The 13,370-nt window shown below is 34.4% G+C and overlaps 4 protein-coding genes across 6 annotated transcripts; 1 reads left to right on the top strand and 3 right to left on the bottom strand.

Moving 5' to 3' along the window:
- Positions 1-1,253: 1,253 nt before the first annotated feature.
- Positions 1,254-3,658, bottom strand: LOC133694330 (DNA polymerase zeta processivity subunit). 2 transcript variants are annotated; one of them, XM_062115837.1, is made up of 6 exons: positions 3,435-3,658; positions 3,227-3,276; positions 3,051-3,122; positions 2,841-2,953; positions 1,943-2,132; positions 1,254-1,765 (listed from the first exon to the last, which is right to left on the bottom strand). In XM_062115837.1, the coding sequence occupies exons 2-6, from the start codon at positions 3,255-3,257 to the stop codon at positions 1,548-1,550; spliced, it is 624 nt and encodes a 207-aa protein (XP_061971821.1). In that variant the 5' UTR covers positions 3,258-3,276; positions 3,435-3,658; the 3' UTR covers positions 1,254-1,547. The 2 variants fall into 2 exon arrangements, with proteins under 2 accessions (XP_061971821.1, XP_061971812.1); XM_062115828.1 differs by having other exon boundaries at positions 3,227-3,261; positions 3,435-3,657.
- Positions 3,659-4,116: 458 nt separating this feature from the next.
- Positions 4,117-8,480, top strand: LOC133704096 (DNA repair protein recA homolog 1, chloroplastic). Of its 2 annotated transcripts, XM_062128850.1 has the most exons (14): positions 4,117-4,502; positions 4,937-5,028; positions 5,283-5,358; positions 5,867-5,929; positions 6,074-6,203; positions 6,348-6,433; positions 6,523-6,648; positions 6,776-6,880; positions 6,995-7,051; positions 7,346-7,408; positions 7,491-7,567; positions 7,699-7,771; positions 8,013-8,155; positions 8,304-8,480. In XM_062128850.1, the coding sequence occupies exons 1-13, from the start codon at positions 4,272-4,274 to the stop codon at positions 8,115-8,117; spliced, it is 1,284 nt and encodes a 427-aa protein (XP_061984834.1). In that variant the 5' UTR covers positions 4,117-4,271; the 3' UTR covers positions 8,118-8,155; positions 8,304-8,480. The 2 variants fall into 2 exon arrangements, with proteins under 2 accessions (XP_061984834.1, XP_061984825.1); XM_062128841.1 differs by having other exon boundaries at positions 8,013-8,480.
- A 218-nt stretch (positions 8,481-8,698) lies between these two features.
- On the bottom strand, positions 8,699-10,862 carry LOC133704107 (photosystem II 10 kDa polypeptide, chloroplastic-like). The gene is made up of 5 exons (XM_062128862.1): positions 10,240-10,862; positions 9,673-9,731; positions 9,269-9,324; positions 9,084-9,136; positions 8,699-8,951 (listed from the first exon to the last, which is right to left on the bottom strand). Exons 1-5 carry the CDS (start codon positions 10,400-10,402, stop codon positions 8,857-8,859), a joined length of 426 nt encoding a protein of 141 aa, XP_061984846.1. The 5' UTR covers positions 10,403-10,862; the 3' UTR covers positions 8,699-8,856.
- Positions 10,863-10,998: 136 nt separating this feature from the next.
- LOC133704117 (photosystem II 10 kDa polypeptide, chloroplastic-like) lies at positions 10,999-13,164 on the bottom strand. Its single transcript, XM_062128873.1, has 4 exons — positions 12,863-13,164; positions 12,096-12,154; positions 11,419-11,527; positions 10,999-11,276 (listed from the first exon to the last, which is right to left on the bottom strand). Exons 1-4 carry the CDS (start codon positions 13,011-13,013, stop codon positions 11,182-11,184), a joined length of 414 nt encoding a protein of 137 aa, XP_061984857.1. The 5' UTR covers positions 13,014-13,164; the 3' UTR covers positions 10,999-11,181.
- Positions 13,165-13,370: the final 206 nt, after the last annotated feature.

Raw genomic sequence — 13,370 nt, forward strand, 5'->3', positions numbered from 1 at the left:
AAGTTAATCACCGAATTTAAGAAATTAAACCGAATTAATTTCAAGTTGATAATTTCAAAAACCTAGCTTTGAACTGTTTAGTTGTTTATGGCAAAATTTAAAGATATTTTGGAAACCTAAGTTTTTATATGAAAGCTTTTCACTTTTTAATCCTATTTAGCATAACTATATTTTAGCATTTTAACATTACGTAGAAGAAAATAACTAATTTGTGTACTTGTAAGCTTTGATCGGACTAGAGTGACATAACTAATTGCCTTGTGGCAAATTGGCATGGCAATAGTAGTACATGGCTGTGATTTTAAAACCATGCTATTTGAATTTGCAAGTGATTTTTACTTTTTAATAAAGATTGTCTGTGAAAAAACGGTTGAAAATATGTTTTTTAAAAGTTTTTTTATTTAAAATTAATTTTTATATTTTTTTATCGTTTTGATGTATCGAGGACAAAAATAATTTGAAAAAAATTAAAAAAATTATTTTGATGTATTTTTAAATAAAAAAACATTTTAAAAACAATCATCATCACACTCTTAAAGGCAATATCATTATTAATTCATAGTATAAAACATTAACATGGTTGACTCCATTCAAGGTTTAGATTACCGATAAGGTGAATTAACTTAAATCAACCTAAATTTTTTTTAAAAAAAAAACCTCTAAAACAATATTGTTTTGATCTTAGAAAACCTAGGCTGACAGGTCAATATGTTGACCTTTCAGGTCTTATAATTATGATCAATTTATGGAAATATATCAATCATGAAAAATCATTGCATTTTGTTAACTAAAGTGGACTATAAGCATTTGAAATCATTTCGTGTCTAAAACCAAGATTTACAAGCAAGTGACATAATAGTTTAGGGATAACCAACCATTAAATCAAAACAAACGATCTGAATAATCATGCACTGCATCCATACAATAATCATGGAGGGATACCTTGGTTTTGCTCTTCAAAGGCTTAAAAACACCGCTATATACCTAGATTACCTTGTGCTTCATGCTTTCTGTAGCATTCTTGCAAAATGCAATTAACTCAGAAAAAAAACATTTATCAAAATGAAGGAAAAAAACGAAAGCATCATGAAGTCCATTAACTTGGAAAAACTTCTTGAGTTTTTAAATAAATTGCTCTTCATTTGACTAAACAAGCAAGACAAGAACTCCTGTCAAACCTATCTGCAACTCATGGGATTGCTTTGCCAACATTTATCATGCGTATTTATTCAATCTACTCATTTCTAACTCAATAAACAAGCAAGGAGCTCAACTTGAATGAAAAAAGAAGAAGCACACAACTAACTACTAAGTATGCATGGTGTACTGTATCAAATGGAGTATACCATTCTATGACACCACGGATAGACCTTGTATTACTGGAACTCTAAACTGTTGTGGATAAATGTTACTCTAAACTGTGTAAGAAAAACAAAAAAGGTTCTTACTGATATGTTACTGCAAGGTGGTTTTATCTAACAAGAAACAGAAGTTTAGAGGATGCGTAAAACAAGTTGAGAGTAAATTTGTAGATGTGAACCGGCAGGCTATAAAATCTTCTTCTCTTGAGGCTTTGGTTCAGATAAGCTAGGATGTTCCAAATATAACTGCACAGACAGAGGTTCACTACTCATGGATTTGATTGGTGTTATTAGTGAAGGTTGCTGCCACTGTTTTGTGTCTGTTGGTATCCATAAATCTGCATCCTTGCTTGTGCTAACATGAGGGAGGGAGCGAAAATAAGCAGTTATCTCCCACCTGCAATCTGGTAAAAGAGAAAAGTTAATACTCGGCTCTAATCTCTGAAAGTGCTGAATAACTCACAAAAACTAAGTGAGACAGCAAACAGCATGAGCCTTTGCTTGGATGTTGTGGAACAAGCAACTCCGACCAACCAAGTGCAGATACTGTATGCCAAATTACTGCCACATTGATCACTTACCTCGGGGAAGAACTTTGGTAAGACCTTCTGAGACAGAGAGTTTGACCAAGAATGATCTAAGAGAAAACTCCAAGTCACCTTCTTCCACTTTCGAGCCATAAGACTGGTCCATTGCGAGCTTGAAAATGAATCTCTCCAGTGGGATGTTATCAGTGTTGAAGAAAATTACAGCTACTCTCTCCACCAGTCCCTATTTTGAAGCAGAATCCATATTTCAAAAGAAAAATTAAAACATAGACTAGATTGTCACACATGCAAAAATTTGCTTGATTGTATCCAAAGGTCAGGGTAAAATCAGCTGAAAAGGGGATCAATTCACCATTGTAAATGGCTCAACAGTTAGGGCTGTATATAATTTGAACGTACTGCATCAAATACACACTCCAATTCAGCCTGTCTAATAGAGGATAGAATCTACAACACCACATGTATAACTTTGCAACACAACAGGATGGTACTCAAACAGCTATAAGAGAATTTAATAAGAACACAACTGAACAAGTTCACCTGATAAAATTTGAATGTTTCAAAATATATTTTTGCCAAAAAGTTGATGAAAGAAAACCAAGAAGTACACTAAAGCAGGAACATTGCAACCAACTCGGTAACACACTCACAATTGCAGGCACGGAGACAAAAAAGATCAAATCCAAGCAGTTATTAACAAAACCATTCCACTAGCATTAGAAAGTAGTTGCAAAATAAAATCAATCAGCAAAAGGACTCAGTGTATACTTCTAGCACATCCACATACCGGATTTCTACAAAATACCAGAAAAGATTTTTTTTCTATTATCAGTACTGCATTCAAAAAAGAAACCAGTAAAAAGTTCTCTTTTCATACATTCAAGCACATTGACATGCACTAAAGGATAAGGGAGAAAGATCAATAAGCAACCTTTTGGATAAAAGGAAGAAGCCCAGAAACAGCAGAGTGAATATAATCTCTAAGCTGTGGATGCCTAGCTCTCTGCACTACAACGTTCATATACCTCCTCCTCTCAAATGCATCTTCACCAATCAAATCCAAAACTCAATGAACCAACATGCTAATTATTATAAAGTACAAAACTTTATATAAAAAAGTGTGTTTTTTTAGTTTCAGTACCAGAAGGATAAACTCCTTTGAGGAAAACTACTGAAGTAATTGCCACTTCCAAGAACTCAACTAAAATTCTGGCTGTTTCATCAGAAAAAAAATATTATTCTAGATATATTATAGAGAGTGAATTCATGAATCTATATGTCGTAAATAAAGAAAGAATTACAGCGAGGAAGGATAACCTGTAGGAGATTGATTATTCTTACTGTCCATTTATCTGCAGAAACCAAAACTGATAGTTGAAAAATATTCAAAATCCACTAAGAAAATATATGTCTCAACAATCTAACAAGAAAAAACCCCAGAAAGACAGAATTTTTAATCCAAAACAGAAAATTGGAAGATAACACTAATTTAATCCAAAACTTATCTATCGATGGCCTTACTTACAGTTTTAAACCATGATAAGATGACAGGTGAACTGAAATAACATGAGTGTTATTGTGTTGATCAGAGGGAGGCTCAATTGCTGGTAGACAATGGCTCTCTTTCTGGTCAGAGGATAGGCTGAAGCCTTTCTCATGCATCCAAGAATTGCCAAGGAAGGATCCCCATTGCCAAGAATTGCCTCTATGTTGGATTGACTGCCTCCTAATTTTTTAGGCCTTAGTGGCCTTTTGAGGCTAGATTCTTTGGACCCTTATATTTGTGGGCTTCCAAGTGTTTGCAATTCTTGCCTCTAGCTAGCTCTATTGCAATAAAATTCCCTTTGTAAAAAGAAAAGCATGGAATACTGTGGCATTTTTGAATTTTTCCTTTTTTCTGTGAAGGATGGATTTCATTTCTGTTTTTAATCCATTTATTATTTTTTTCATTTAACAAATATTTTTTAATTCTACAACAACAGATATTTTCAAACTAATTTATATGTCAATCGCTACTAATCTTTTTTTTTAAATGCAAAATAAATTATTATTATTATTATTTAAAAAAAAAGGAATATTCAGGATGCTAGTTATCCTTGAAGAATATTTTCATCAGAAAAAAAAATTGTTATGGGTTGGATTGTACTTTGTTAAAAAATCCAAAACTCAAGGCCTAAACCCAATGACAGAAAACAAAAGGTCAAAAAACAACAGACAACATCAGTTGCAATCATATTCAATAGTAGAGAGAACAGCAGCAACAAGTAAGAAACCCACAAGCAAAGAAAACCTCACTACTTCTGCTAACTTATTGTCTTCATTTCAACAAAATTTCTGAACTTTCATTCTACTGTTTCTTCCAATGGATTCATTGGCAATTCTAAAACCCATCACTACAATCCACCATTTCCCTTCAAAGTCCACACCTTTTCACCCTTCCCTCCCTCTCTACTTCCAGTTCTCTCGCGTTTGTTTCAAAACCTCACATTTTGCTGCAGTTAAAAAGAAACCTAAGGAAATTCGCTGTGAATTTGATAGCAAAGTTAATGGCTCTCCTCTTTCTTCAGACTTTGACGCTCGTTTCCTTGACAAGGTAATATTCATGTTATTTTTGCAACTGGGTTTTGGTTATTATTGCTTGCAGTCCTTTGTATTTGCTTAAATGGCATTAAAGTTGGGTTATTGTGTTGGGTTTATTTTTTGTTAATATTTTAAGTAACCCTTTTGTTTTCTTGCAAATATAGTTGGTTTATTTAATGGATTCTTGAGTTGTATGAAAAGAGATCTTTATATTATAACTTATTAGTCCTTAAAAGGTTACTAGCTTTTGGTGCCACAATTAGCATCTTATTTTGTAATTCTGACAATATGAACTAGTGATTTTGTTGTTTATTCTCAGTTCTTTTGGTTATAGTGGGTGGGGTGAGTCAGCTTTGAGGCTTATTTGTTGGATGGTATTAAATAGCACTACATGGTCAATGAAGTAGAGAATTGATTATGGAAGTATTGTATTTGTGTTTGGTGCAGCAAAAGGCATTGGAAGCAGCGATGAATGACATAAATAACTCGTTTGGAAAGGGTAGTGTTACAAGATTGGGGAGTGCTGGTGGAGCATTGGTGTAAGTGTTCTCATCCTACCATAACATTCCATTTGTTTTATTTCTGTGTTTTTGGATTTTTTCCTCCCTGGAGAAATATTCCCCTTCATTTTGTGGAGAGTCAGATTTGTGGAAGCGTGAAAAATGAATGGAGGGTTCTATTTATGTATGATTGCTTATTATGGGTTTTAGCCAGATGCTTCAGGCAATCCAACATGCTGTATTTAGGATATTGACTTGAAGGTAGACTTCACCTTATAACATATTTCTTGCAGCGAGACTTTTCCCAGTGGCTGTTTGACACTTGATTTCGCGTTAGGTGGTGGTCTGCCCAAAGGGAGAATTGTAGAGGTATCCACTTTTTGTTTGTTTTTTGTTTATTTTTGCTCTCTTTTCCGATGATTTGCTTCATGTTTCTTGACTTGAACATGCTTTAGCTTCAATGTGAAGCTAAAACTTGCCATGGTGTGCATGAAGCAATCACTTGATTGTTTGATAATTGATCTGGTGTGCCTGTTGATCTTAGTAATGAGAGCACAATATCGTTTATAGTATATTTTGACCTGACCCAAATGGACTGCCTAAATAACCTTTTGCTAAGGATCAGGGAAGTCTAATAATGCTGAAAATTTTTGGTAGGCCCTTGTAAATTAGAACTGCTCTATCATTTTCATAGTGAATAGGAGAGAGAGAGAGAGAGAGTTGAATATGAATTAATTTGCGAAAGGGGAAATTTTAAATTGCTGGAGTTTTGTCCAGTGATGAACTCTGTTTACTCTGAAAGAAATTCTCTAAACATATTTTTATTAATTTTTGTATGCTATTAGGCTGATAAATGTGTGATATTTTTCTTGTGTAGATATTTGGTCCAGAAAGTAGTGGAAAGACCACCCTTGCACTCCATGCAATTGCAGAAGTGCAGGTTCTTTACTGCCTGTTGTTTTGTTCTTATTTTTAGTCTCTGTTCAATAGATTTGCAGGCACTTTATTACCTGTTCTCTTCATCCTTTTGTGTCTCATGTCTGTATGGGGACTAAGATGCAGTTTTTCTGTGCTAAATATACAGAAGTTTGGAGGCCATGCTATGCTTGTTGATGCAGAGCACGCATTTGATCCAGCATATTCAAAAGCATTGGGAGTGGATGTAGAAAATTTGATTGTCTGTCAACCTGATAATGGCGAGATGGCACTTGAAAGTAATGTAGCTTCTCTTGGATATGTGGTTTTATAGAGAATTGACATGATGATCATAGCAGTAGGGCCAATGGAAAATTTTGATTCTTATGAAATTTAAGCACCTATGCTTAGTGTATAAGGACTAACATCTTCGCATATCTCAGTTGCAGATCGTATGTGCAGGTCTGGTGCTGTAGATCTTATCTGTGTTGATTCTGTATCAGCTCTCACTCCAAGAGCAGAGATTGAAGTGTGTGATTTTTTTTTCTTTGCCATAGCTTTCAATTAAAATGATGAGCTTACCCATGTTTGATTCCTTGCTGTATTCTTAACATTCAGGGTGAGATTGGGATGCAGCAAATAGGTTTGCAAGCACGCCTTATGAGTCAGGCATTGCGTAAAATGTCAGGAAATGCCTCAAAAGCTGGTTGTACACTCATTTTCCTTAATCAAATAAGATATAAGGTACTATGGATTGAATAGTATTAATATTGTCTTTGTTCATATGGCATTTTTACATCCTTCTATTCTCTGTATCAATATATCTTATATTTGTTTCCCAGTGACTGATGAATTGTGGATTTTTTTTTAGATTGGTGTATATTATGGGAATCCAGAAGTGACAAGTGGAGGAATTGCTTTAAAATTTTTTGCCTCAGTTCGTCTTGAAATACGTTCTACTGGGAAGATAAAATCAGTAAGCTCAGCCAATTTAAGCCTGTAAAGAAATAAAGAAGGATGAATTTTTTAATATCTATAATTCTATATGAACACTTGAACACCTTATGAGTAGAAATTCACATTATTTTAGGTTAAAGGAGATGAAGATGTAGGGGTTCGGGTTCGTGTAAGAGTGCAGAAGAGTAAGGTACGTATGGCTGGTTGCAAGATATGTTTGAAGACTGGCATCATGATCTGCAGATTAGAATTGGTTTATAGATGAATATGAAGGTTATGCCATGATTGTTGGATAACTAGTTTACCTTGAGCTGTACCTTCTCACTAGGAAGACTTCACAATATGAAATCATTATTTGCCAAGAAATGTCATGCTTCAGTAAATCAATTACACTGCCCCAACTCTGATTTCTCGCCATACCTTTTGATCATACATCGTCAGTATATTTCCACAGAACTTTTATTCTGATTAGCTGTTTTGACAGGTCTCAAGACCGTACAAGCAAGCCGAGTTTGAAATTATATTTGGAGAGGGAGTGAGTCAACTGGTTGGTATTGCAATATAATGATTGTCATTTCCACCAATATTGCAAGCTGTTTTATCTATTCTGACTCTTATTTAACTGTCAGGGTTGCATTTTGGACTGTGCTGAAATGATGGATGTTGTGGTAAAGAAAGGTTCTTGGTATAGCTATGGGGATCATAGGTTGGCCTCTGAACTTCTTTTTTTGGTTCTTGGTGTTGATTTCAGTTCTGTACTGTTGGTTTCTATATCAATTTATTTATTCAGAACTTTAATACCACCGCTCATCATTTTGTGTTTATGTTTTCAAAAAGGTTGGGACAAGGAAGAGACAAAGCCTTACAGTACTTGAGAGACAATCCTCATCTTCAAGAAGAAATAGAGAAGGTTTGGTTGTTTATGCATTTTGAACAGCTTAAATCCATTAATATGGTGTGAAGCTGCCTTAAGTGAAGCAGCAGGATTATTTTTTTTGTGTATCTGTCATTTTCAATCACGTGAGAGAAAAAAATGGAACAAAACCTCTTTAGAAGTACTTGGAGCTTTATATATCATCTTTCATAGTCTCTACAGCGTGCCATTATTGGGAGGATTATGGTAATTTTTTTCCCTTTTTTTGTGTTTGCAGATAGTTCGATCCACTATGACTGATGGAACAGTAAATATGGGCACTCCACAAGCGAGGAACATGTCATTGCCTCTTCAAGATGAAAATGTTTACGATGATATTTGATGCGGATGTAACAGATTTTCTTGACTGGTTATAAAATTTTGCCTGTCTCATTGCACTGAGGCTGGGAGGCTAGTCGAAGGCACAACAGAACATATATTCTTTCTTGCCAGGTCAAGCCTAGGCAGAGTGGTGGTGCATCCACAAATATGTTGGTCCATTCAGTTCAAAGGGTTAAACTGGCTGACATCGGTTTTCATTTATCTGTAACATAATCTCGTAGAAAACTGAAATGGCATGGTGTTGTCTTGCACTTGGTTGCAGACGCATCATCCATGCAAATGTTGGTGCTGGAGGGGGAAGAAAGGGTTGGAGGTTTTTCTTACAAGTTCTGAGAAATTAATGTTAACAGCTATTACTCGCAAATGGTGTTTGCCAGGTTGATCTTTTTACTCAACAACCTCTTTATGCCAAATGAAAATTAGAGGAACACATTGCAGCATGTTTTTTGATTAAGGAAGTATCTGATGTGATTACTGTTATTTTTTAAATTGTTTTTTATATTAAAATAATATTTTATTATTTTTTTAAAAAAATTTATTTAATATTAATATATTAAAACAATTTAAAAATAAAAAAAATAATTTGAAAAAAAAAATATTAGTACTGGTTAATTGAAGAGGGAACTGATTACATAAATTGGAGCAGCACATTATTATTATTATTATTATTACTGTTATTGCTGCTGCTGCTAGAAACTGTTCTTAGGAACTTGGGATAGGCAAATCAGTGCAGCAGAACTCTACTGTGCCAAAGCACTTGTACTGTAAACAAGAAGGGCTCCCCCAGCAAGAAGGCCAGCTAGGGTAACAGCCCAGATTAGCAAGCCAGTAGTACCTGCAAGGATCACATTATTCAATCAAATAAACTGAGCTCTTAACAGGGAATTATATGAGATAATTCTCTTCAAAATAAATGTTCTTTTGCATCATGAAATTGTCAACACACACAGTAATTTGAGTTGCTTACCCCCAACATAAACATCACCACTTGGAGACCAATCATTAGTGTTGTAAATAGGACTGTACATCAAACATCACAGAAGAAATTGGGAAACTCAGGTCATATAATTGATGCCCATTTTCAAATAATTTATCATCATAATTTTTTTTTAAAAAAATAATCTGGGAATTGCTCAAAAATTGATAGCCTACCTGTATCCATCAACATTAGCACCATATTTGTCGACAAATTGGTACACTCCCTTTCCCTGAATCAACCCTAAAATTTGTATTACTAATAAACTAATCTCTGTTGGTACCAAATTATCCATAAAGAATGGTATAATAATCCCTTTTAAAAGCAGTTCCATGCATTAAAATTCATGATAATTCCATGCAATAAATAACAAAAAAATTTATCTGATAAATAATAAATATAATAAAAATATAGGAAAACTTTTATTCGTAGATATCTATTGTAATCTATTTCAAGAGACAAAACAATTTCTAAAAAAGAAAACAATAACAGGAGGCCAAATTAACTTACCCTAGCAATATCAATTATCATGTATTAACGTTTATTTCAAGCATTTTAACTTGAAAGAACATTGAATTACCTTGCCCTTCCTCCCAGAGGCATCAACCCCTTCCCTCAAGTCCATGCCACCATTGATTCCTGTATAACACATCCAAAACTCATCAACTCAACAAATAATACATTAATATTTCTTAAGAGACTGATTTTATGAAAGAATTTATATTGAATAATATAGAAAGATTAGTAGCACGCATGTATTTCATTCTATAAATTAATAAAGATCCTATTTGTATCTGTGGTGTATGCCTTTTCGTTGAATAAATTTGAAGAAAATATTTAGCGTTTGATGATTATCTCGGGATAAAAAAAAAACAGAAATAATTAGAACAAAAACATTTTTTGTTAAAAAAATAGAAAAAAAAAACATAAAATAAATTTATTTCTGTGATAATTTTGAATTGAATCTCTATCTTTTTACAATATAAAATATATGAACATGATTCTTCGATTTATATTATCTGTATCTCTTTTTTTCCGAGACAGCAACTAAATGACATAGCAAAAATGAAGAAAATTGTCGGTGAATCTAGAAAATTATAAATATATGTATATTTCTATGGACAAATATTTATCAAAGGCAACAGACCATAGGGCTGATCAGTCTTGGTCTTCCTCATACGACTAGCCTCAACTTTGAAAGATGATCTCCTTGCAAGAGTCGGGAGCCCTCTCACTGAAGAAGGTTTCTTGACTGTAAAAGGAGCTGGTTTCAGGCTGATTGATGAAGCCATAACCGAGCTGGTTGCCATAATTAATTACTAGTGTTTTACTTTGCTTAATCTCCTCTCTGCCTGCTTCTTGTGCTCTCCAACTTGCTGGTCTGTTTCCAATAAAATACTTACTTCCTGGATATTGAAGTGATAGCATGATCATTATCGTGTATGTTCCCACCTGGCATTGCTTATGTGGATGAAATCTGGATATGATATTGCTAACATTATCAAGATGGCCAGGTGCTGCAAATTAGGTGGTCTAGGAGTTCAAATCCTCTGCCCCACCTGATTACAGGACTGCTGGAGTAGGACCATTGGCTTAGAATGGATCAATATTCAGAGATTATCTACCATCTTCCATGTTACTGTATTTAAGAATATATTGTATGGTGTAGTATCCCAGAATGAGAATATACTCTTCGAATATTATAGCAGGACCTGTCAGCTAAATCAAGGCATCATCACTGCCTCCATCACAACCACTATCACGACAGCAGCAGCTGCTGCTATCAGCACATCATCACTGCTATGCATTTCAATACAAGAGGTCCTAAATTGGAACCTACGGCTTGGTGGGTTGTGATCAAAGAATGAACCAATATGATCTCAAAGGAACAAACAACAACAGGAAATAATAATAATAATAAGGGAAATTCATATGAAAATTTACTACTAGTTGTACTCCATTGAAATTCAAATCCAAGGGAGAACAAAATTACACTTAGGGATTCACAAGGGGGGAGATTTTTTTTGTTTCTGGACAGTGAATGGGACAGGCTATATGATACACTGCTATAAATTAGAAAAGCAGAAGTCTACTGTGCCAAAGCACTTGTGCTGTAAACAAGAAGTGCACCTCCAGCAAGAATGCCAGCTAGGGTAATAGCCCAGATTAGCAAGCCAGTCTTACCTGCAAATATTATTACATTATTCATTTCATTAACAATTACATTGAACTCAGAGACAGGGAAATCAATATCTAATACAGAAATTGATGTTCTTTTTTCTTGCAGCATGGATATATAGTTCTGAAAATGCATAGAGTAACTTACCCCCAGCATAGACATCGCCACTTGGGGACCATTCATCAGTGTTGTAGATAGGGCTGTAGCCATCCACATTAGCACCATATTTGTCGACATATTGGTACACACCCTTTCCCTGCAGGATCAAGTTCAAAGATTATGATGTTAATCGCTTGTAAGCTTTCAGTAAAAACAATACAACGCGCAACTGCAGAGGATGCCTACAGAGATTTTCAAAAAATCATTTCATCAGTCCAAGTGATTCGGTAATGGCATATATCCTCCATGGATAGTCTACACCTGCTTACAGTCTAACTAAAAATTCTCCAACGCTTTTCATTCCTAGATATATTCCCTTGTGTTATGCAAAATTTTACATTATTTAGTAGCACAGTGAAGATATCAACACATTCATATATGTTATATGATTTCTTAGGCTGCTATTACATGTTACGTTTGGTTAATATTCTAGAACGTAAGAAACAAATACATTAGAGAAGAAAATCGTGTTTAGTTAAAAGTACAGACCCGGAGTTCTATAAATAAATATGTCTCAGCAATATGAATTTCTGTCTTTTCAAAAAATGAAGGATATTTCAACTATTTTTGTCTCTTTTATTCGGAGACAATATATATATATATAAAAGAGTATATAAAACAAGCCAACATAAACTTGCAAGCAAATTAAAGCACTACACACTCACCTTGGGCTTCCTTCCAGATGCATCTAACCCATCCCTGAGGTTCATGCCACCACCAGTTCCTGTATAACAAAAATGAAACTCTTAACTTCTTCACAAAATCTTTTTTCCTTTTAAAATCAACAAGAAAATAATTCAGCTTCTTGGATTGTTCAACATGTAACATGAGCAGTTTAAATGCTACAATAAGCAGCAGTCTAGACAAGATCCAAATCTATTATAGTCTAAAGTAATGAAGAAAATAGTTAAGGAAATGAAAATCAAGAGAATAAAAGATCCATGAAGAGAAAATATTAATTAATTACTACATTTTTGTAAATTATATTAGTGTGGGGTGAGAGAGCGAGAGGAGAAGGAAAGGGACTCGTACTTGTCTGTAAACAGGATAAGGAACAAGGAAACAAAATTATTGAGATCAAATTGCTATCATACCATTATTTTAAATTACTCTACTATTAATCAATGATTAATTAATTTGTTTTTTTGTTACTTTTCATTTCACTTTCTGTTTCTGTTCATGCACTTATCACAAACTTTTTTTCCAGAATTGGAGAGGAAGATCAGTTCGGGCCCTTCTGAGAAACTTTCCATTTATACTAGCTAATTATCTCTCCCTGGTCAGCTTCGACTATAGGGCACCCAAATCAGAGAAAATGCATTAAAATCTTGCATGTTCAACATCTACATTTATGTTTGTGCATGCATGTCCATCACATGAAAAGGGTATGACTGTAAGAGTAATATGTATTTATGAGGATGAAGAAACAGACCGTAAGGCGTATCAGTCTTGATCTTCTTGACACCACTGGCTTCAATCTTGAAAGACCTCCTTGAAAGGGTTGGGAGGCCTCTCACTGAAGATTTCTCTACTGTGAAAGGAGATGGTTTCAGGCTCAATGAAGCCATTACTGAGGCTGCCATTGCTGACTTAGCTTCTGCTTCTCTCTTTTTTTTTCTTTTTTTTTCACAATCTCTCGTTTTTTCTTCTTAACTATGTGGTCTGGCTACTAAAACCCTAGATAATAATAATGGGTGGTGATTTCATGTTTCCACGTGGAATGAACTGTGTGGCTGAGTTCTAGATATGATATGGAAACATTATCAGGAAGGCAAGAAGCCTTTAAACAGGTGGTTTCGAAGCATGCAGATCCTCAGTACCTCATCTTCTTACAGGAGACGTGGAGGATATATGCCCATGCATAGCCCTAAGAATGGATTCTTTAGATCAGGTCAAACAAAATGTATATATATATATATATATATATATATATATATATA

The sequence above is a fragment of the Populus nigra genome, chromosome 1 (genome assembly GCF_951802175.1).
Source record: "Populus nigra chromosome 1, ddPopNigr1.1, whole genome shotgun sequence".
NCBI classification, from domain to species: Eukaryota; Viridiplantae; Streptophyta; class Magnoliopsida; order Malpighiales; family Salicaceae; genus Populus; species Populus nigra.

Excerpts from the sequence above, each read along its gene's own strand:
- LOC133694330 (XM_062115837.1), bottom strand. The coding sequence starts at position 3,257 with ATGGACAGTAAGAATAATCAATCTCCTACAG. Across the intron at positions 2,954-3,050 it reads CAAAGGAGTTTATCCTTCTG|ATGCATTTGAGAGGAGGAGG; the intron begins GTACTGAAACTA and ends TGATTGGTGAAG. Across the intron at positions 1,766-1,942 it reads TACCAAAGTTCTTCCCCGAG|ATTGCAGGTGGGAGATAACT; the intron begins GTAAGTGATCAA and ends CTCTTTTACCAG.
- LOC133704096 (XM_062128841.1), top strand. The coding sequence starts at position 4,272 with ATGGATTCATTGGCAATTCTAAAACCCATCACTACAATCCACCATTTC. Across the intron at positions 5,930-6,073 it reads ATGCAATTGCAGAAGTGCAG|AAGTTTGGAGGCCATGCTAT; the intron begins GTTCTTTACTGC and ends CTAAATATACAG. Across the intron at positions 6,434-6,522 it reads CTCCAAGAGCAGAGATTGAA|GGTGAGATTGGGATGCAGCA; the intron begins GTGTGTGATTTT and ends CTTAACATTCAG.
- LOC133704107 (XM_062128862.1), bottom strand. The coding sequence starts at position 10,402 with ATGGCAACCAGCTCGGTTATGGCTTCATCAATCAGCCTGAAACCAGCT. Across the intron at positions 9,325-9,672 it reads CCTCTGGGAGGAAGGGCAAG|GGAAAGGGAGTGTACCAATT; the intron begins GTAATTCAATGT and ends GGGTTGATTCAG. Across the intron at positions 9,137-9,268 it reads GCTAATGTTGATGGATACAG|TCCTATTTACAACACTAATG; the intron begins GTAGGCTATCAA and ends TTTGATGTACAG.
- LOC133704117 (XM_062128873.1), bottom strand. The coding sequence starts at position 13,013 with ATGGCAGCCTCAGTAATGGCTTCATTGAGCCTGAAACCATCTCCTTTC. Across the intron at positions 12,155-12,862 it reads CAAGACTGATACGCCTTACG|GAACTGGTGGTGGCATGAAC; the intron begins GTCTGTTTCTTC and ends TTTGTTATACAG. Across the intron at positions 11,277-11,418 it reads TGGCGATGTCTATGCTGGGG|GTAAGACTGGCTTGCTAATC; the intron begins GTAAGTTACTCT and ends TAATATTTGCAG.